The sequence below is a fragment of the Octodon degus genome, unplaced genomic scaffold, assembly GCF_000260255.1.
Source record: "Octodon degus isolate 3935 unplaced genomic scaffold, OctDeg1.0 scaffold00032, whole genome shotgun sequence".
Taxonomy (NCBI): Eukaryota; Metazoa; Chordata; class Mammalia; order Rodentia; family Octodontidae; genus Octodon; species Octodon degus.
Window position 1 is genome coordinate 15,610,696 of NW_004524608.1, and position 21,387 is coordinate 15,632,082.

The 21,387-nt window shown below is 42.2% G+C and overlaps 1 protein-coding gene across 6 annotated transcripts in view; it reads left to right on the top strand.

The window, feature by feature from the left end:
• Positions 1 to 21,387, top strand: part of Acvr1 (activin A receptor type 1) — a 130,208-nt gene that overhangs the window by 99,343 nt on the left and 9,478 nt on the right. For all 6 annotated transcript variants that reach the window (XM_023713675.1, XM_023713677.1, XM_023713678.1 and 3 more), the window contains 5 exons: positions 884 to 1,095; positions 5,739 to 5,838; positions 9,432 to 9,578; positions 12,376 to 12,651; positions 16,286 to 16,483. In XM_023713675.1, the coding sequence (XP_023569443.1) occupies positions 884 to 1,095; positions 5,739 to 5,838; positions 9,432 to 9,578; positions 12,376 to 12,651; positions 16,286 to 16,483 (933 nt within the window). The remainder of the gene's footprint in view (positions 1 to 883; positions 1,096 to 5,738; positions 5,839 to 9,431; positions 9,579 to 12,375; positions 12,652 to 16,285; positions 16,484 to 21,387) is intronic.

Here is a 21,387-nt window from a genome sequence, read left to right on the forward strand (position 1 = left end):
AATTAGGTGAAGCACATGTATCGCAAAATAGGACTTGGTAGGGCCATGGAGATAGCTCATTGGTCTAAACACCTGCCTAGGCAAGTGCAAGGACCCAGGCTTGATCTCCGGTACCAGATGCCACGCCAGCCCCATGTGAGACCCTGTACCAAATACATTAAATTAAAAAAAAAAAATTGGACTTGACAGCACAATAGCAGGAAAAGGCCAAAATTTGTAGGTGGTTATTTTTTTAGGAGACACTTTTAATTATGGACCTATGCTGTCCAATTAAAATATTTTGATTTACCTCACTGAGTGGAAAGCCCTTGGAAATATTTGCTCAAGTGACAAGTGAGGCATTTGAGTGCATGAACTTGTATTGGGGTGGGTAAGGTAGTCATGCCTGGGTGGGGAAGTGCATCTGTGAATGGATGTTTGAATAAGTTCACAGACAAATAGGTCTAGGCAGAAATTGTCATGTAAGATCAGTGAGGATTCCGTCATAGACATCCATGATACACTGGAGAGAGGTACAGGTGGAGTAATGCAGTTTTAATTCTGCTAGCAGTTTCTCATGGGAATATTACGGGGTGGTGCCTGTCTATGAGGGCTTGATTATAAAACATCATTATATATCAACTCCAAGTTAATAAAAGTAGTATCAAAATTTGTATGGTACTTTATATTGTAAAAGCACTTTCACATATATGCATTAATATAGTTGATTCTCAGTGGAATTTTTTCAAGCTCCTGTTACTTCCAGAGGAAGTATTTTAGTTTTAGCACTTTGTAACTGGTGACATCCTGAGGTAAGCTACCTCATAGGATGTTGGTTATACTTAGTAATAAGTAAACAGTGATCCGACAGCCACTTATTTTCCCTTTTCTCTCCCATCTGCAGGGAAATCCTTCACTGGAACTCAGAACTTCCACTTGGAGGTCGGCCTCATCATTCTCTCTGTAGTGTTTGCGGTATGCCTTCTAGCTTGCCTATTGGGAGTTGCCCTCCGAAAATTTAAAAGGCGTAACCAAGAGCGCCTCAATCCCAGGGATGTGGAGTATGGCACCATTGAAGGACTTATCACCACCAATGTTGGAGACAGCACGTTAGCAGTGAGTACGACTGTCTAAGCACACCAGAAATGGGTGCAGAGACCTGCTTATTTGGGAATGAAAAACTATAAGGGTGTGGACAATCCAGCCACGTGCCATTGGGCACTGACCTCCTAAGCAAGCGGGCGATGGCACTTGTGTAATCTACTTTTTGTGAGAAGATCATTTTAGACAACACTGAAGGGGGAGGGGATTTGTTTAAGTAGATTCTTGGTGGTTACTTTTCTTTTGGGATTGAGGGAGAAGGGACAAAGAATGATTGCTTGCAATTTTGAAAGGCTTAGACTTGGTGGTATTCAGTTGCTCTATTTTTAGTAATAAAAGTGCTTTTCTTTTGTTTAATATTAAAAATCAATTTCCCTTCTAGATTATTTCAACACCCTATAATTTAAGACTTAAAATTTGACATCCAAAAAAGTAGCTATTAGATTTCCCATGCTCTAGTGCTGCCCCCTTGTGGAGTGCAGTTGCATGGTTAAGCCAGTGCCGTCCAATAGGATGCAGTTTGTATACCACGTATGTAGTATTCAGTTTTGTAGTGGCCACCTTAAAGGAAGTGAGGAACACAGAAAAAAGTGAAAACGGTAACTTGAATTTTAACTATTCAGCCCAACATACACTTTTAAAAAATCATTTCAACATGTATTTAATGAAAATATTAATGGAGCAATTTACATTTTTGAGCTAAATTTTCAAAAATGTGTGTGTATTTTATATTTGCAGTATGTCAAACTAGCCAAAGTTTACTTATTTGCATATAAACCATTATTTTTATGCATTTAAAGATCACTCTTTTGCATAGTTTCTATGATATAGTCATGCCATATTCCCAACCCTTTAAGATTTTGTATTTAAATTGTGTGTGTGTGTGTGTGTGTGTGTGTGTGTGTGTGTGTGTGTAGTATCAGGGACTGAACTTGGGACCTTGTGGATGGCAGGCAGGTGCTTATACTGTGTACTTTAAAAATTGTGAACCAGGATCTCATTGCCCAGGCAATCTTCCTGACTCAGCCTCTTGAGTAGCTGGGATAACAGATATATGGAACCATAGCTGGGTCAAAAATCAACATCTTGCAAAACAAATATTTAATAGATACCAGAGGACCTGGGCATGGTGGTACAGACTGCGATCCGAGAACTTTGGGAGGATGAGACCTGACGTTATTAAGTTCAAGGCTAGAGTACGATCCTGTCTTTAAAAAGTCTAGGAATGTAGTTCAGTGATAAAGCTCAGGCAATTATTTGCAAGTCTCTAGGTCTAATCCCTGGTATTGTTTTATTTTATCAGAAGGTGTTAATTTTAAGGGAAGGTTAAACAATAAATAGGAAGAGAAGATCACTTATTTTTATAAATAGGTCACCATAAATTGCTTTTAAAAAATGGTACATTAACGTTAGGCCAAATCTGAAAAAGGTAAAGATTTGAGGATTGTTGGAGTGGTGGGAAATATGTACAGGACAGAATCAGCTCTTTGTCATAGTCCATTGAGTTGCAAAACAATCAAAGTAAAATCTTTCTAGGATGATTCAGTGTTGTTTAATACCATGCTTGTGTACCATCCAGAATGTCTCGGGTTAAGTCTTGCTGTGCGCTCAGCATGCGGAAGGTGCCTGAGGGCTCTGCACTTAGATGTTGCTAGCAGCTTCTCTCTGCTGGGGGAGATGTGCCCCGGCCAGTGGCTATCTTGGTGCCCAGGTGTTGTACCTGGACACCGGCAGGGTCCACCCTTCATGAGCTGGCAGGACAATTGTTGGTGGCCAGTGTGACTGGGTGATGTCAGACTCTACTGCCTGACCCATCACAGGGCCACCAGTCACCTGTACTTTTTTATGAAGAAGGAGGAATTAATCTTATTTTATTCTTTAATTTTTTGGTATGGTGTTGTGCTATGCAGTTCAGACTCTTAGTGACCCTCTCCTGTCTCAGCCTCCCTGGTGCTGGGATTACAGATGTGCACCACCATTCCTGGTTTCAGGGCTGGCACAGTGTGCCCAGGGTTCCAGGGCCTGCACGGCATGTGGAACTGGAGATCGAACCTGGGTCCTTGTGCTTTCCAGACAGGTGCTTAGACCACTGAGCTATGTCCTTGGCCTGGAATTAATCTTTATCAGCCTCTAACTGGAGTATTTATTTATTTGCTATAGGGTCTTGATATGCAGCTCAGACTCAAGAGTACCAGTGATAGAACCTGGGTCCTTGTGCTTGCCAGGCAGGCACGTAGACTACTAAACTATCACCTAGCCCAGAGGAATTAATCTTACTTAGCCTCCTTTTATTTACATGTGTTACTGTGGAACTGAGAGAAAATAGAAGGAATTCTATTTTGAAAAGTAGAGAAACAGAATTTTTCATTAGAAATGTACTCAGGAGTCTGTTCTAAGCTTTAAGGAAAACAAAATGAATTTATTGAGTTAATAACAAGATGTGAAGAAGAGTCCTGGCAAAGCTGCAGCAAGGCAGAATTCTGAAATAGATTAGTTGGAACTTTGTTCTTCAGAGTTGCTAATGTAGCAAATTACCCCAGGTAACACTTGGAATATCCAGGATAGATTACCATTTAAACAGCTCTAAGGATTTTGAAAGATGAAAGAAAGTGTATGCCAAAACAGTCTTCTGACCTCACCCAGCTTGGATGACAGGATATCATGATAGAATAACAGTAAACACAATTTTTAAAAGAAAATGTCATTGTTGGTTTCTACACTTGGTTATCTAGGCAATGTGTTCGTTTATGTGGTGCAACAAAGCACACACAGTACGAAGTCTCATTTACTGTATGAAAGAACTTGGGAGTCACGACTTGAGGTGCATGTTTATTAGTCTTTTGTTGGCCCCTCCCCCCAGTCTGTGACGTGGGTTTAGAATTGTAGTTGCGCATTATGAAAAAGAAGTACATTTGCAAAATTATTCTTCTAAAAATGGAATGGAGAGAAATAGCAAGAGAGAATATGTAGATAAATAATAAATTCTACATCATTTTCTTTTGTCTTCCTTAGTCTCTCTCTCTCTTTCTTTCCTTCCTCCTTCCCTCCCTCCCTTCTTTCCTGGCTGGGACTTGCTATATAATTCAGGCTGGCCTTGAACTTGTGGTGATCTTCCTGTCTCAGCCTCCTGCATATTTTCTTTTCTTTCTTTTTGTTTTGGTTGTTCTGGGGATTTAGCCTAGACTTAGGGATACTCCATCACTGGCCCCAATGCTTTTTTGTTTTAGTTTGGGATAATGTCTCCTTGTTGCCCAGGTTAGCCTCAAATTTGCCAGCTTGCTGATTTAGCCTCCAGAGTAGCTCTGGCTATGGGAGTATGCTACTGTGTCTGACTCCTTTAATAGTTTTTGGGGCCATGGAGATGGCTCAGGGCCGTGGAGATGACTCAGTAGAATAAGCACTTGCCCGGCAAGCACAAGGGCCTGAGTTCAATGCCTAGTTCTGTTTAAAAAAAAAAAAAGAATATGTTAGGGAGCTGGGGAGATGGCTCAGTAGAATAAACGCTTTCCTGGCAAGCACAAGGGTCTGAGTTCAAATCCCTGGTTCTGGAAAAAAAAAAAGTTTTTAAGGTTCTGAATTTCTACCACTGGATATTCAGCTTTTGGTAATTTTGCCAGTCAACGGTATTTAGCATTGGTGCTCAGAAGAAATACAAGAAGATGAAATTCATGGGAATCAGTGTATGGCCTTAGTAGGCCAACGGAGATGGTGGGGAAGGGAGAGCTTTGGGACGCATTACTGTTACTGCAGCCGTACCCATCATCGCTGCATGCATAGTCACTGCAGCCGCACCCCACTGCCACAGGCATGGCGCTTCTGCTGTTGATAATCCTCGTCTGACACCAAAAGACTTCTGTTTCTTGGCATGCGCTGAAAGTAAGAAGAAAAAATTTTTTGAATGAACTAAGAATGTTTTGCCAAAATGTTCATTCACAGGACTCTGGTTTTATGCTTCAAACAAAAAGCTTAATCCTTTACTTTTCTCATTTGTGAGTGTTTCTCACTGATATGTTACAAGAAGGTAGTAATTTGGTGAGCCCTTGGTTCCTGACCGGTGACCTGCATCCTGGGAGCCTATCCCATCCAGAGTACACCGGTGTCGTGACCCACATGGGTCTGTGCAGTCTTTCTACTATAGACATCAAAGCTCTGCTTTGTATTTCTGATTTATTTGTTCTTAATTAGGCCTCCTTAGCTGGCATGACAGCCAAAGTGGATTGTTCGATAGTTCCTTAGTGAACAGAACAGAACAGAACATGGAGGATTTTACCCTGGGCTTGAGGTTGAAGGTGTGGGCCGGTCCGTCCTTTCTTCCAGTCTCCTGCTGCTACTTCCTTGGGGCTCCTGGAGCTCTCAGTTGAGTTCTTGTCTTTGCTCAGCTTCTTTACACATTGTATTCTAAAACTCCAGGCATAGGGAAGGACTTCCGATCCCTCAGGAGAACATTCATGTATTGGGGAAGAGCTGCTCGCTAGCTTTCTTAGGACATAAAGCCCATCTTTCTTCTGGTGGAGCTGTCCAGACACACAAGCAGCCCGAGCATCCAGGCCCGCCGCCCTCCACTTCCCATGTGCGCCTCAGCAACACGCTTGTTAACGGGACTCCAAACTGCCAGTAACTGCTCAGTAATTTTCTTTTTATGCTTGTCTTAAACACAGGACTTACTGGATCACTCGTGTACGTCAGGAAGTGGCTCTGGTCTTCCTTTTCTGGTACAAAGAACAGTGGCTCGCCAGATTACGCTGCTGGAGTGTGTCGGTAACTCTTTTTTCCTTTCCTTTCTGGGTACCATGTACTGCTAATTGTGATTGTGTAGTGGACTGGGACTTGTAAGACCTGCTTTTCTTTTCCTCTCGTTTCTTTAGTAAGCTCGGGAGACGCTGCTGTAAGCACGGTGTGTATATAGCTCATTAATGCAGGAGAGACAAAGTAGCTCTGGTCTCAGTTCTCTGTGGTCTCAAAATCCCTGAATTTGCTGAATCTCTTGTCCAGTGAATTGTCTTTAGTTACTATAGGGAATGCCGAAGGAAAGTTTGCAGTTGCAGGTAGAGCCTTTGGTGTGATGGGCGTGCCGGACAAGTGAGTTGATGAGGCTCTCCTGACCGTGGGTATTGAATGGCCTGAGGTCAGTACACTGCAGGACAGAAAATGTGTTCAGTTGTGCAGGCCTTTTCATTCTTCCTGCTCTTTGCAATAAATAATGGTAAATACATGTTATTGTCAGTTAAAAGCAAGAGCTTATATACATTTTCATGGTCTCTCGTTTTTCCCATATGGGACTATTTTTAGGTTACTGTAAACATAGAGTGTGTATAGTTCATGCTTCCTTTTCAGCTCTAAGCTTCCCTTTCCCTGTTTTGATTTGGCTTGCTTAGGGTTTTGGGCAGTTTTTTTCCCCCTTTAGTTTTTTGAAACAGGGTTTGGCTATGTGGTTCAGCTTGGTGTTGAATTCACTGTGGAGCCAGGCTGACCTTATAGTGGCATTCCTCCTACCTCAGTCTCCCACATGCTGGGATTACAGGTGTTCACCACTACGCCTGGCGTAAAGCTTTCATTTTTATTAGTTTGGTGTAGTGGGTCAGTATTTGCAAGTAGCACAGTGGTTTTCCTTAGTTTCTCCTGCTGGCTGGCTGCTGCCATGTCTATAGAGGTCTGTCAAGCTGTCCTTCTCCCCCTGAGTGCTGCTTTGAGCTGGCTTCGTAGTTCTGGCCTCCCAGCTTTTTCTTCGGGGAGATGGCTGGTCCACATAAACTTGTTCTATGACCTGCAGTTCTTCTCCGGATTGTCTTTGAGTTTTCATAGAAAGTGGGATATTTCCAGGCCAGTGGAAGGAAAAGGGATGGGCAGCGTATGGAGGAAGGTGCCTGCCACCCCAAGACATGGCCTGTTCACTTTGTTGCCTTTTCTCCACGTCAGCTGCTGCGCTGTGCCAACTGTCCTAGGCATCTCTTCCACAGCAGACTAAGAACAGAGAGAGTAAGGATGAAGAGCCCCAGATGTGCTCATTACGAGTAGCTGCAGCTGTCTTCTCATTCTGATTAGCATTCTGTTTGATTATGGACAGGAAGGTCTGTGTACTGGCAGGAGGGCAGGGAAGGGGTTATGTGCTGACTTCCAGCCCTCTCAGACCTGCAGCAACAGATCCTAAACTCAGCCCTCAGAGATCAAAGCCAGGATCCAAAGTGAAAAGTAATATTGTACTTTTCTAGCTATTCTTAGCATTTTCTGAAATAGTGTAAATCAATTTTTACATTTTGCTGGGTTTGTGCTCAAGACCTTAATGGAAACGGTGCCGTTTTGCAAGTGTGCAGTTAGTGTTGATATGGTCCAGTTTTGAACAAAAACATATGCGATGAATTGTGTGGATGGTGCGTTACCACTTTGGATTCACACATGTGGGAAGCTGGAGCAGGGCTGTCATTTCCAGATGCTGCTAAGGAAGCCCCAGCTTCCAAATGCTGTGGGGATCTCCTTTGTGGGGCTCCATGGCCAGGGCTTCTGCAGCTCTGCTTTTGTTTTGTGGGCTTCTGTCTGTGGTGAGTTTACAAAAGAACACTTGACAACTTTAAATCACTTGGAAGCTAGTGAAAAGTTTTTTTTACCTTAATTTTATTTATCCTGCTATGTATCTCTTGCTTTCTTAAATGAAAAGAACAAAGGATTTACGGCAACAGTTCATGAAGATATTTTCTCACTTTCCAAATGAAAAATGAAAGCAAAGAGAACATAAAGATATACAATGGAAATAAGGGAAGAAGAGCTTAGCGTACACATTGGTAGTATCTTAGCAGTAGCCCTTATTTTGAGTTGCAAGTTCTGAGCCATTGCTATGAGGCAGTAAAATGAACCCTGTATTGAACAGTGTCTGTGTGTGGCCTAACAGCGGCTCAGAAGGAGCACGGGTCTGTCCCATGTAACACCGCTTCGGGTAGTCACTGGTATTTACTAAGCACATAGACTCTCATCAGGATCTGGACTTGGGTGTTGCCTGGACAGACATCTGTCCTGTTTCTCTGCACTAGCGTTCTCAGTAGCTCAGTTTTCCAGCAAAGAACTACGGTCTGTCCTGCGTGTGCAGGTGGTGCTGTGGCTGCTTCTTACAGCCCTGTGAGCCCAGCGGCCACTTGCCTGGGCAGGAAGCCCTGCTGCCCTGCACTTGTGGCTCCTGCTGCCTTACTCTCCAGGCTGATGGTACTTGTGTCGATCCCCCCAGTCTCGGAGGGATTTCCTCTTCCTCCTTCCCTCTTGGATCAGTCCTGTCTGTAATTAAAGAGAAGAGTGGAAGAGGGAGCATGTAGTGGGCACGCTGACACGTGCGTGGCTGCTGCAGAGAGGCCCAACACCGGCCAGGCCAGCTCACAACTGACATCGCCATGTTTTTTAGATTGTGTCTTCCAAGTGGTCTTTTTGGGATGGCCCATTTTGTGCCATTGCAGGGGCTGGCTGATAACACAGATACTCATGACCAGTGCCAGAAATCAGAGCTGTCCTGGGATTGTGTGTGTAGGACTTTGAAAATCCTCTTTAGAAAGCACCTCGTGCTGTGCCGTCCCGCCCTCGGGGTGCGCTGAGACCACAACTAATACTCAGTGTGGTGTCGTGTACCTGTAATCCCAGCACTTGGGAGGCTGAAAACAGGAGAATCATTATGAGTACCATCTATGTAGTGAGACCCCGTAGATCCTGTACTCAATACATTAAAAAAATAAAAATAAAAAGACGTCTTCTGCCAAGAAGTCCTTTAGGGCTAGAGGTAATGTGCTTGATGATCTCCTATAGCACAACATTGTGTGTTTGGTTGTTTTTATTTTTAAGCCCCAGAACACACATCTCAGACATCTTTTTTTTCTGAAGCCGTGTAAGTTCAGATCTGCAGGCCTAGAAAATGCCTGTTGCTGCTGGAGAGGGGAAGGCAGCAGGGAGCCTTTCACTTCAGCAAGATGCGCTTTTTTTCAGCACAGCACTAACATTCAATCATGTGTGCCGTGTCCTCAGTTTTACTAGTTTTATGTGTTTTAAAAGCCATAGGAATTTGATACTTTTCCATAGAGGAATTGAGATGTAAACTCAGGGATGGGCAGTTAATTGTACAATGCAAAGACAGAAGACAGTGTTTTATCAGTATGTGGTGGGTGGCTGTAGGGGCTTCTACATGATTTTTCTTTTCAATGTCTTTCCAGGCAAAAGGCTGTGGTATTTATATCCCGTAAGTGAGTTTCTCTGGCAGACAATGGGCGGGTGGGGTTGTGAGCTACAGGCACAAGGCTCATTGGGTTACTCTCGGGAGCGCTCAGCCCAACTCCCTCTCGTCCATCTGCCTGCTGGAGTCACTTCTGCTTTGTTTTCCACAGGGAAAGGCAGGTATGGTGAGGTGTGGAGGGGCAGTTGGCAAGGGGAAAATGTTGCTGTGAAGATCTTTTCTTCCCGGGATGAAAAGTCGTGGTTCAGGGAGACAGAGCTGTACAACACTGTGATGCTGAGGCATGAGAACATCTTAGGTGAGTATGGGGTGAGCCCCTCGCTAGTTTATCTCGGTGAAGAGAGCTGCCTTCCCTTGCCCTCTCTGGCTTGCTGCATGTGAATTTGAAAGTCTCTCCTGAAAGCCATGCAGGGATCCTCAGAATTCATATGCAGCCTAGTTTTCTTTTAACGTCAACTTCTTATTTAAATCTGCAAACAAGTTAAGTTGTAATATTCTCTGGATGAGGAAAAGGAAATCCGTTATTGCTCATTCTTATTCCTACATCTGCAGATCATTACTTAAACAACAAAAATTTGCCCCGTATTGTTCACTTCAAGGCTTCGTGGTTGTTCTACTTACCCCACCCTTTTTGAATATTTATTACTTGAATCAAACCAAGAAAGATCTTTGGACTCTTTCCTAGAGATTCACAGCTCCTAGGGACATCATAATTAAATGCACATTCCCTCAAACTAGGCATCAATTTTAAAAGACCAGATTTACAGAGGGATTCAGCATACATTTTAATTTGGAAACTAAAGCTTAGCAACATTTATGAAATTTTTAAAGTGCCCACCAAAATCTTGCTGTGGCAGTATAAAGGGTGAACACATTCCTTGGGCCTATGGACTTCTGCAGAGTTGACAAATTTCTGTAAACATGCTTATACCAGTGCGTGTATGGCTGATGCTACTGGAGTCCTTCTTTAACAGTTGATACACAGTTTGTGCTGTGTAGGGTCAGGTGGGCCACTTTATGATTCCTGGACTAGGTCTGGCATATAGGAGACCCTGGCCAAAGTTTATTTTGCTATTATCAATTCAGTATTTTAGTCTGAGTTAAGTCATCACTAAATGATGGTTTGATGCTCTCAAAGCTTCAATGATGTGATATTAATGTTTCCTAATTGTTTGAATTTTGGCTGATGTCTTCTCTTCTTCCCTTCTCCTGCCTTAGACATCACCTGTCCCTCTCCTTGTGTTAACACTGTCCACTTTCCACTTCTGGTCCCCGCTCCACACAGAAATGTCTTGCTTTGGAAAGCAAGGTAATTCTGCTCCCAGATTGAGTGTGACATAGATGACTTCTATACCTCTCACTCAAGACTCCCCCTTTGGTGCTCCAGGAAGTCTCTTAAGCTCCACCCACAAATATGTCCACATTCAGCTACCAGCAATACTTTCCTAACCTTGGAAATGCCACAGACACTTAGGTTTTCTTGCTGTTCTTCATTGTCCTTTACTTCTCCATCCTCCAAATCCAAAACTGTCTCATGTTTTTAAAAGCCACTGCCTGGCTGCTTATTCATTGAATTTTATGAGTCCAGTGAAGAAAACTATCCGTGGAAAAAATGCCAAGTTGCCAAGTTTTTATGTTGGTTATTGGATTCTTGGCTATTTTAAAATACACTAATGGTCAGGTATTCTTGAACACTTTTCCTGTGTTTTAGGTATCATAGTAACTATTTTACATGCTATAAAACTTTTTAATTCTCAGTTATCCTTTGAGATATGTCAGTACTAGGCTTATCTCATAAAGGAGGAAGGCAAGATAGAGATCTTTTGTGACTTGGGCAAGCTCACCCAGGTTGGGAGTGGTGGGGCCAGTATGCAGAGTAGGAGGTGGTCTGAGCCCCAGTCTGCTCATCAGCTGTGCCGTGTGGCAGCTTCGTGCCTCAATTGTCCTAGTACCTGGTTCCTGGACCGACTGTCCTCAGAGTTTTAGCCTCTAGGCATCTATTCAACCTTTACTGACAACAGAGGTCAAAGCAGAGTTTTCTCATACAAGGGCTCAGCAAATAGTTCACACTTGAGACGTAAACAGTTGAAGAAAAATCTTGCTTTGCTAAAGTTATTTTTCCTGATGGTTCAGAATATAATTAACACTACAAATATCTTTTAAGAGCTAGAGGGCAAAGAGGAAGGTGAGGCAATAAGAATGCTTTTTATTTAATCAGAGGGCCCTCTCCCTTGGGAAGAAAGCAACAGAGGCCACATGGATATGACATACAAGAACAATTTAACTCTTTTGAGTGGGGCTTTATTCCTTTGTTGTGTTCAACGTTTCCTCAGATGTGAAGTTTGCGCTTCCCTTGCAGACCGTTTCAGTTGTCACTTCTTGGTGGGGGGCTATGATGGTAACTGGACCAGATGCTGTAATCCTCAGCACTGGGCTCATCCTCCTTTTTGTAGATACCTATGACAATACGTTACATCGTATCATTTTTCATTTTTATGTGTGTTTTTTAGCCTAAAAAGTTTGATCGCTACAGTTTTTCTATGTGATGGACAAAGAGCATCATAAATGCTAAATATATTCAATCAGTCACTTTATTTGATGAGTCAGCTCATGAGTTTTTAGATTTCATCCCTTTATTTTATATCTGAGAGAGATATAACATGAAACCCCCACTCTAAATTGTAGGCAGGGTCAGGACTAGAACACAGGTATCCAGGTTCCAGCTTTTTGCCAGCAGCATCGGGGTGTGGGTAGGAGGTCGAATGGTCTGTGCAGGGAATATCAGTGTGATGAAGAATTTGTACTACTGTTAGGGCCGAGTGCAAAGGTATGGATCCTATCTGAATCTTAATACAGTGTAAAAAAATTTAAAAGATTCCTACAATAGAAAGTAATGCAACATTTTATATTAATAGTGTCCTCCTAAGGAATGAATTCTGTTATTTTCTCTTTATTGCTTCTATAAACCTCCTTTCATGGCAGTTGGTTAATGCCCTTATTTTTAGTCACAGATGATTTCTGTAGTGAACTGCTTAGGATCCAGAAAGGTACAATGTGGATTTAATATCTGTTAATTCCGTTCCTGCTCTCTCTAGGTTTCATTGCCTCAGACATGACCTCAAGACACTCCAGCACCCAGCTGTGGTTGATTACACATTACCATGAGATGGGGTCATTGTACGACTACCTTCAGCTCACGACTCTGGACACAGTCAGCTGCCTTCGGATAGTGCTGTCCATTGCAAGCGGTCTTGCACATTTGCACATAGAGATATTTGGGACCCAAGGGAAGCCAGCCATTGCCCATCGAGATTTAAAGAGCAAAAATATCCTAGTGAAGAAGAATGGACAGTGTTGCATAGCAGATTTGGGTAAATTTTTAAAATTTAAAATTACTACTTTCAACTCTTGTCATATATGCAATGGGAATGTACCGTATCTACAAAGTGCAGTACAGGGTTACAGGATAATGTTTGTCTTTTAACATACTACAAAAAACTTCAAACGTACAGTGCTGAAAGAATACAGTAGTTAACACCTACCACCTGTATATTCCCAGTAACATTTCAGTGCTTTATCAGCTGTCTAGCAATCCATCAGCTCATGTTAATGTTTGATATATTTCAAAGTAACTTGTAAACAAAAGAACCTTTTCTTCTAGTGACTTCAATACCCACATTAGTGTGCCATTAACTAAACTACCTCATTTGTTTGTTACTTTCAAGTAAAACTTACAGATGATAAAATATATAAATCTTAGGCACCTTGTTCGAGTTTGACAAGTGCTCCAAGTTTCAAGTCATTATGGAGACTTGTCCATTATTCTGGAAAGTCACCACAGGCCCATTCAGGTGGTTGGTCCCTGTCCCCCTATCAGAGACAGTAATGTAATGTAATGTAACAATGTAGTAATGTAACAATACTGTTACATTTTGATTTCATAAAGCTCAAATGGAGTAGAGCACAGCTACATATTCCATGTAATGGTTTTGCCTTTAAGAAAAGCTTTCTCAAATTATTCTTTTATAGCCAAGGCAAGTTAATCAATTTGAAAAAGAGGAAGCTAGTTCTCAAACTAGTTACCTCTTTGCCTTGCTGAAATATCACAGTCTTATGATGTTAGGATAAAGTTCATTGTAGCTTTACTCTATAAATAAAATTATTTTCAGGTATAGTGCCACATATAAAACCATACTCACCCTGGGCTCCAAAATAGTGATTGATAATGGCGCTAATAAGAACTAGGTTATGAATGTTAGTCACTTACTTCAGCAGGCTGTTACGAGTTCGCATTCACGGGATTGAAAATTTTTCATCAACTGGTCCTGGTGGAACATGCCTGTAACACCAGTGCTCAAGGCTAGAGGATCTCAGTGTAGAGCTTCACCTGGACAACTTAGTGACTTATTCAGACCCTGTCTTATTAAAAAATAAAATAGGGCTGGAGATGTAGCTCAGTGTGAAGAAAGCCCTGAGTTCAACCTGCAGTAGTACAAAAATAAAATGAAATAAAATAAGTAAAAGGCTTACAATTACTATAATTATTGTTAGGCTGATAAATGTTTAGGCAAAATTAACTTTCATTATATAAAGAATAACATTTATTTTTATTTTTAAACATGGAATTTGACATGCTGGAAAATTTGCTTCCTTTGAATACCTGGATCGTCTTAGTGTTCATGCTGAGAAATTATTTTACAGTGTTTGATAGGTGTAAGACTATAACTCTAAAGCCTTTTACAGGCAACTTAATTGTATTATATACTTTCCTGGCTTATTTTGTGGCTTTTAGAGCCATGGTGATTTGTGCTTGAATTCTGACTTTTGCTATTATTTATACTGTACTTTTTGCACAAGTCAGTTTATCTAGCCAAAGTGCTGACACCACTTATGCTCAGAATGAGAGTCGGAGTCTTACCCACGAGGGACTCCAGTGTTTGATGCTGTGCATTGAACTTCTGCGTTGTTGGAAACTTGTTTAATTATGTGTTCATGTATTACTCATCTAACGGAAAAACAATTAGACCTATCCCACAGGATTGAGATAGGACTCAGAAACCATTATAAACCTGGTGGGTAATAAGGGTTTAAGCAGTAGCTGTTGGAGGTTCTCATGGTCTGGGGAGAATGAGCAGAGGGAGGCAGCTCTTGGCCTTGGTTGTGGGGCACAGTGGGGGTGAGGTTCAGTAATGAGTTCTGTAGCCTTCTGCTTAGAGATGTTGTTGGTGAAAAATCTGTGCTAAGGAGTCATTTTTTTCAAGTGATTAATAAGGTACTGTAGAAAATAGCTTGTATAAGCCCATAACCTGTGTATAATTTTATATCATGCCCAGAACTTAAGGTTACTTAAATAGTGTTTTATTAGTAGTACAGCCTAAAGATCAGTTTTCCATTTTTCTGGAACTTTTTATTATCCAAAATTTCAAGCTGGGCATGGTGGTGCACCTCTGTAACCTCAGCATTGGGAATGCCGAGGTAAGAGGATTGCCATGAGTTTGAGGTCAATCTTGGTTACAGGGTGATTTCAACCTGAACTATACATGGAGACTCTGTCTCAACAAAACAAAAATGAAGAAATGAAAAATTCAAGCATGTGAAAGGACTGAGAGTATTATAACCACTTTTAATCCTCAACGCTTAGGCTCAGAATATGATAAAAGTTTTGCTGTGTTGGGCGGGCTAGAGAGCTCAGCAGTTTAAAGCACCTACTTAGGTAGGCACAGGGGCTGGGGTTTGCTCACCATTGCCATGCCAGCCCTGCCTCTGGGACTCACTGAGGCAGTGACTGAGACTGGGCCTGGTGGCACATGCCTGTAATCCCAGTGCGTGGGAGTCTGAATACAGGAAGTTCACTAGGAGTCTAATCTGTGTAGTGAGACCCTGGAGACCCTATACTAAATACATTTAAAAAGTTTTGCCATGTGACTCTGGTTCTAGAAATAGTGGATGGGTGTATATCATCTGGGAAATTTTCACAGTGTTCTTGGAATCTTGGAGTTGATTACAAAGACTGGGAAAAGAGGAGCCAGTCTGCTCTAATTGAAGTCAGTTGCCAGTTTCTACTAATTATTAAGGGTGAGATAACAGGTGTAGTCTTTCTGGCCTTCTGTGGAATCATCATGCCACGATTCAAAGCCATGGAGTGGGAAGGACGCCTTCTCCACAGATAGTTGGAGGAATTTCCAGAGGATCTTTGGATTTCAAAAATTTACAGGGGCAGTGTCCTTCACTTTGGTACTTTTTATTATCTTGACTGTTACAGGAATCAGTCACAGTTGTTCTGTATATGCACCAGTAAGTAATTCCATCCTCAGGTAAACCATGCATGAGTCTGTATCTCCACTGGCTAGTGAGGGATACCAGGTCTCTGATTGACTGAGGAATTCTGAAATAAGCCATGGCTTAAGTTTTCAGAGCCACTAATGTGAGAGAGGTGCTTTGAGTTGAGATCCAGGGCAGTGCTGTCTGTTCCTAGAAAGGCCCACGGGCTTGCCCAATGCTGTAGCCTGGACCAGCAGCTCTTTGTGAAGTATGCAGCAGTGCCCACCACAGTCTTCTATTTATGTGGTGATAAATTACCTTAAAGTCCACATTTCAAGCTGTTAGAAGTTTGTGTTTGGAGACTAGTGGGAACACTGGATGTTCAGGAACTTAATTTGCTTTGTGTTAAGCTCCTTTGAGGTTCACATTTAGCATGTGGGCCTGTTTTCCTATGGACCTGTGCAACACTGACCTTGTGCTGTTTTGATGCATTATTCTGCCATTTGCCCCACACTTTTTGTCTCTTAGAAGTTTATATGTTAATGTGATTGCTTCATAGTATTTCTGGCATCCTTTTCCTTCTCTCCAAAAGTTACACCACATGTATTCCAGGGATTTAGCGTAAAACAGCAGTTCCTGTGCATAGCGCCAGAGGGAGCTTTCGGCTGGGGTTGGTTTAAACTCCAAGTAGCCTTCTGTGAGAAAGGAAGTGAGCTAACTGCACTGTTCTTTTCTTCCTTTTAGGCCTGGCAGTCATGCATTCCCAGAGTACTAATCAGCTTGATGTGGGGAACAACCCCCGAGTGGGTACCAAGCGCTACATGGCCCCTGAAGTTCTAGATGAAACCATCCAGGTGGATTGTTTTGATTCTTACAAGAGGGTCGATATTTGGGCCTTTGGACTTGTTTTGTGGGAAGTAGCCAGGCGGATGGTGAGCAACGGTAGGTATCTGATGCAGTGCTGTCTTTGTCTACGTTCTCTTAATACTTTTCTTACGGAAAGGGCAAAGGAGAATATAGAAGGCCACGGTGTTTCTTGAACCCTACTCATCAAACTGCAGGCATTTATGTTTGACTCATGGTGAGTAGGTGTAGAGTAATGGCATTATATTTGCAATACAAGAGACAAAATGGTTTTTCAAAACTATTCCTGGGAAAGATTATTCTTTGGTTTTACTTTGGATTGCTCCATATTTTTCTCTTTCTGTGTCCCTGTTTTTCTTGCTTCTCAAGACCTTCCTTTCCTTTTGGCCATTCTCACAAGGTAGATTTACCTGGAGAAGAACGTTCAGGTAATTCTCGGGGAGTTTTGCTTCTTCAGATAACTTCACTTCTTATGACTGAAGAAGTGGCTTCAGTTACCACACTCAGAAGCAGAGTGCCTTCCAATGAGGGAAGTGTGTGCTCAGGAAGCTTTACATAGGTGGTTTATGTTGATGTTTATAAGTAATTTTATGAAATGATGTTGCCTCAACAATTAAGGAAGAATTTTCTTATTTATTTATTTATTTATTTTCTTGGTACAGGGTCTTGCTATGTAGCTCAGACTTACAGTGACTCTCCTGTCTCAGCCTCCCCAGTGCTGGGATTACAGGTGTGCTCTACCATGTCCGGTTTTGGTAGCTGGCACAATACCCCTGGGATTACCGAGCGGCAGGGCATGCGGTACCTGGGATCAAACCCAGATCCTTGCACTTGTCAGGAGGTGCTGAGACTGCTGAGCTATCTCTCCAGCCCTAGTTAAGGAAGAATATATCACTAATTTTTGACCTGTCTCTCCTACACTAAGTTCTTAATCTTGTCTTTTACGTACCTAAATTGACCCTAGATACACAGTTGAACTTTAAATATGTTATAGTCAGAAAGCACTGAGTATTGCTCTTTCAAATTGGGCATGCCTCAGTGGCTTACCAAGTGTTTTTAGCAGGGTCTTTGTGAATGTGGTGAACTTCTTATCTTCACAACGGGAAATCTTACTTCATAGAGCATGTATCTGGAAAGGTCTTAGGAAAACAAAAGAAAATATCATGCATTTAGATTTGTATTTATTTCCAAGTGGTATTTTACATTTACACTCTGTGACCCACAGAGATCCTGGATTTAAGAAATAATGCAAAAAGTTTTTGAAAATCTATTCTCCATCTTACCTTCCACTGATGTTCCATTCTAAGGGTTGAGGTTTGTGGGGTAATCATACTTTTCATGACTAATACAACCAGAAACTAGGAGGCTCTGGGAGATAAGTAAGATTGGATAATTTAATATAATTTTATGTACAGAAATTAAAATCAGCATGCCTTCATGGTAGCTTGCTGTTGTAAGAGCAGAGTGTGTCTGCTGTGAACAAACCCTCTGAAGGCATTTAAGCATTTTCAGATTAAGCATATAGGGATTATAACTTGACAATTCTTTGAAGATTCTTTTTAGTTGTTAAATAGAGCCACAAACATTTTCTTGGTAATTGTTTCTCAATCCTTGGGAGCCACTGCCTTGCAGTTTGTGCCATTGGAGTGCCTTGGGAATTATTTACGACAGATTGTTTTGCTGACTTAGAAAAGTTCTGAACTTTGCCTGAAATTGCGCATGAACTTCGTTTCCTCACCCACTCCCCAGTTATCCTGGAGCACCTTGGGGGGGAGTGGGGGAGGGGTCTGACTCGGATGAGTTTACCTTAGCAGAGACTTTAGAGCAGGCTGGTGTCAGAATAAACCCTGTGACGGGGAACTTCCCAGATGAAGAGGAAGCTGGCAGCCCACGGCCGCGCAGTAGCACTTCCAGCTGTGGGTGTGACGGCACACAGCCAAGCAGGCATGCTTGGCAGAGTCTTGGGATTCAAGCTTTGTAAGCCTCATGTTGTAAACCCGCTCTCCGTGTCACAGGCATAGACTCAAATGGCTTTTAAAGATCAGCTGTGATTAACAGTAGTCAGTTTAAAGTCAGAGTCATCCATTTAAAATTTAGCTCAACACATGTTAGCGTGCTTGTCAGATCGTGTGTTTAACATTATTTTTAGAAAAGAAATCATGGGTGGCAGAGGAGGGGAGAGTGTTTCTGTTGTTTTTAGATTTATTGATCTCTCTTTTGCATCATCATTTAGACTGTGAGCTGTTTCCTAAAGTTTTGTGGGTACAGCTTCTGTTCTGTGATGTGGTTGGACTCAGGGAGAGACAAGGGTGTCTTGTTTCTCATTTTGAACTGGTTGTTGTCCTTGGCAGTGAGTGGTAGTGGTATGATGTTTCCCTTCCTCTTTCTCTGATCCTTTGCTTCTGTGAGCATGCACAGCAGTGCGTACACGTGCACACGGGCCACAGATCAGCTTCTCAGAACTTGGATGTGTGTGCCATGTTTCTTGAAATGACTTGGTTAATATTGACATTTCAGCTATCACTCCCACACAAACAGAAAAATGAACAGAAAGGAAAAAGCGAGAGTGATTTCGTCCTCAAATTCCAGGCTTCGTGTTTCCTTTCTCTTCTCTGTGCACCCATTTTAAAAACTCATTTGTAATCATATAGATAGAATTTTGTATCATCGGTTGCACTTGTTTGTGAATTTTATATTCTTAAGTGATCTCTGTTCTTATTTTAAATGGTCACATGATATTTTATTAGTGTAACCATTTACATATTGTTAAATATCCTGTGGTCTTCATCTGGGGCCCATGGTAGACATTTTATGCATATAATTTTCCATCCTGGGAAGTGATTCCTGTTCTGAACGAAAGCAGGCTGTGGATGTTTTGATGACCTGACCCCCACAACCACATCACTGCCCATCAGAGTTGTTCTGATCCGCACGCAGACTCTCTCGCCCCAGGGTACGATATATCTATTTCACTTTCTCACGAGCTTTAGGAACCATCATGAAAAGAGTATATATTTTTGAAATTCTTGTATGTAAAGTGTGCCTCATTTAAGAAGGCTGTTATAATTATGCATCCTTTGAGTTCCTGCGTCCATTATAAAAATTGATGACTGGATAATTCTCTTGGAGCAACATCATCCTCCAGTGAACTATGAGCACAGAAATTTGTTGTGTTTTTATTGGAATTTTACATTTATTTTTTTTGCTAATAATAAGCCTCATTGAGTGCAGCAAACGTGTTTCTGTACAGGAAATGAGAGTTAAGTTCATTTCACATTGAAAATTTCTCAGTAGTGTCTTTTGGAGTTTACCTCTGATGTTACCTCTGATTCTGGAACTGGTAGGGAAGAGGATGGCTTTCTCACCTTCCCTGTGTGGATTTCTGTGTGAATTTAAGGTAGGCGTCTGCTTGGGTCTCTAGTACTGAAGCTGGGTCTTGCAACAGAGTCAACTATAGCACTTACTAAGATACCCAGGGCTGGGCCTTACCCCCAGATTTCTAATGTAGTAGTTCTAGGGTCGAAAAATGGGATGCTGGGTTCCAAATAGGGAGCTCCTGTGAGGGCAGCGGAGCAGGTGGTGCGGGTGTGGAAGGCAGTGCAGAGCTGCTTCTCTGCTTGTGTGGGGGATGCACAGCTCCCTGGGAAGCACTGTCTTCTGTCGCTGTAGTAGCTCAGGGCCACCGCCCTGAGCGTGGAGGCCTGCAGGAAGGTGCCCTTGAGAGCCGGGCTGTGCTTTTCCTGGGCCTGCTGCAGAATAAAAGGGAGTCAGTGACGTTGCAGGCCCTGAGGTTCTTCTGTCTGATCCTGTCATGGAGATCATTGTCATCACAGAATAGCATAATAATATCTGCTCGAAGGGGTTTTGGCAGCTAAGGGAGATCATGAAAGTGTAGCACCTAGTGCTTGGCTGGAGCACAGCGACAGCGTGGCCACTCTCTGTTTTGATCCTTTCCACTGGAGAGGGAGCATTTCCAGGAGGTTGTGGACCTTGCTGACCCTTTCCCACCTGTCGGTGCTGTCATGTGGCCCCAGGCCTACATTTGTTCCCCTTTTCTCTGCCCATAAGAGGGCTTTGTGGAAAGCCTCTGTTTCACTGGTTTTGATTATTTCATGATGAAATCCAGTGTTTAGATGTGTCAAAAAGTATTCATATCTCACAGGAAAGTCCTCGCTGGCCATGCTGTGTGACTTCTGGGATAGAGACTAGGAAACAGTTGTTAGAATACGCCTGCCTATGTTTGGCACACATACTATAGTTTGGAAAAACCTCTTCTAATTAATCCTTGAGCTTGCCAGGAAACCACACGTGCTCCTGTTCTAAGCGCCGTGCACTTGTGTACGAAACCATGACAACTCTGACTTCTTCAGAAGCTTCACTTCTAACTTGTCTCTTGGTTCTGATTCACCGCTTTAGTATGGCTGGAACACGCAGATGAACTGTAGGAACAAGTTTTCAGATTGATTCATTTAGAGGGTTTTGTTCATTTTAAAAAAATCTTCTGGTAAATATTTGGACACAGTGATAGGGAGGTTAGGTAGGAGAAAGGATTTTTGCCCCCACAATTTTCTGCCATTTCAAACCACTGATTTAGAAATCCAGAACAAAAGGCAGTATCAGCTGACCTCGTGGCAAAATAACCTGATGTTCCTTACTGCCCAGTAGTGTATTTCCTGAATCACCTCTAAGAACAGTCTTCTAACACAAATACTGGTGCTTAAACCACATAACAGCCCTGCTAGTCGATGAATGATGCCCTTTATCTCAAGAGGTCCTTATAGCTACATAATATTTGGAACCCTTGTGCTGATTCTGTCTCTAGTTTTGGGAGTGTGCAAGGTCTGACTTGTGGAATATTCAGGTAGCTCTAGTAGGCTTTTTTTTTTAATTTTATTTTTTTTTATAAGTTTTTTTTTTTTGGCTTGGAATGCCAAAAAGGCATTGCCCTCAGGGGTGGTTTGGCTGGCTGGAGTGTTGTGGGG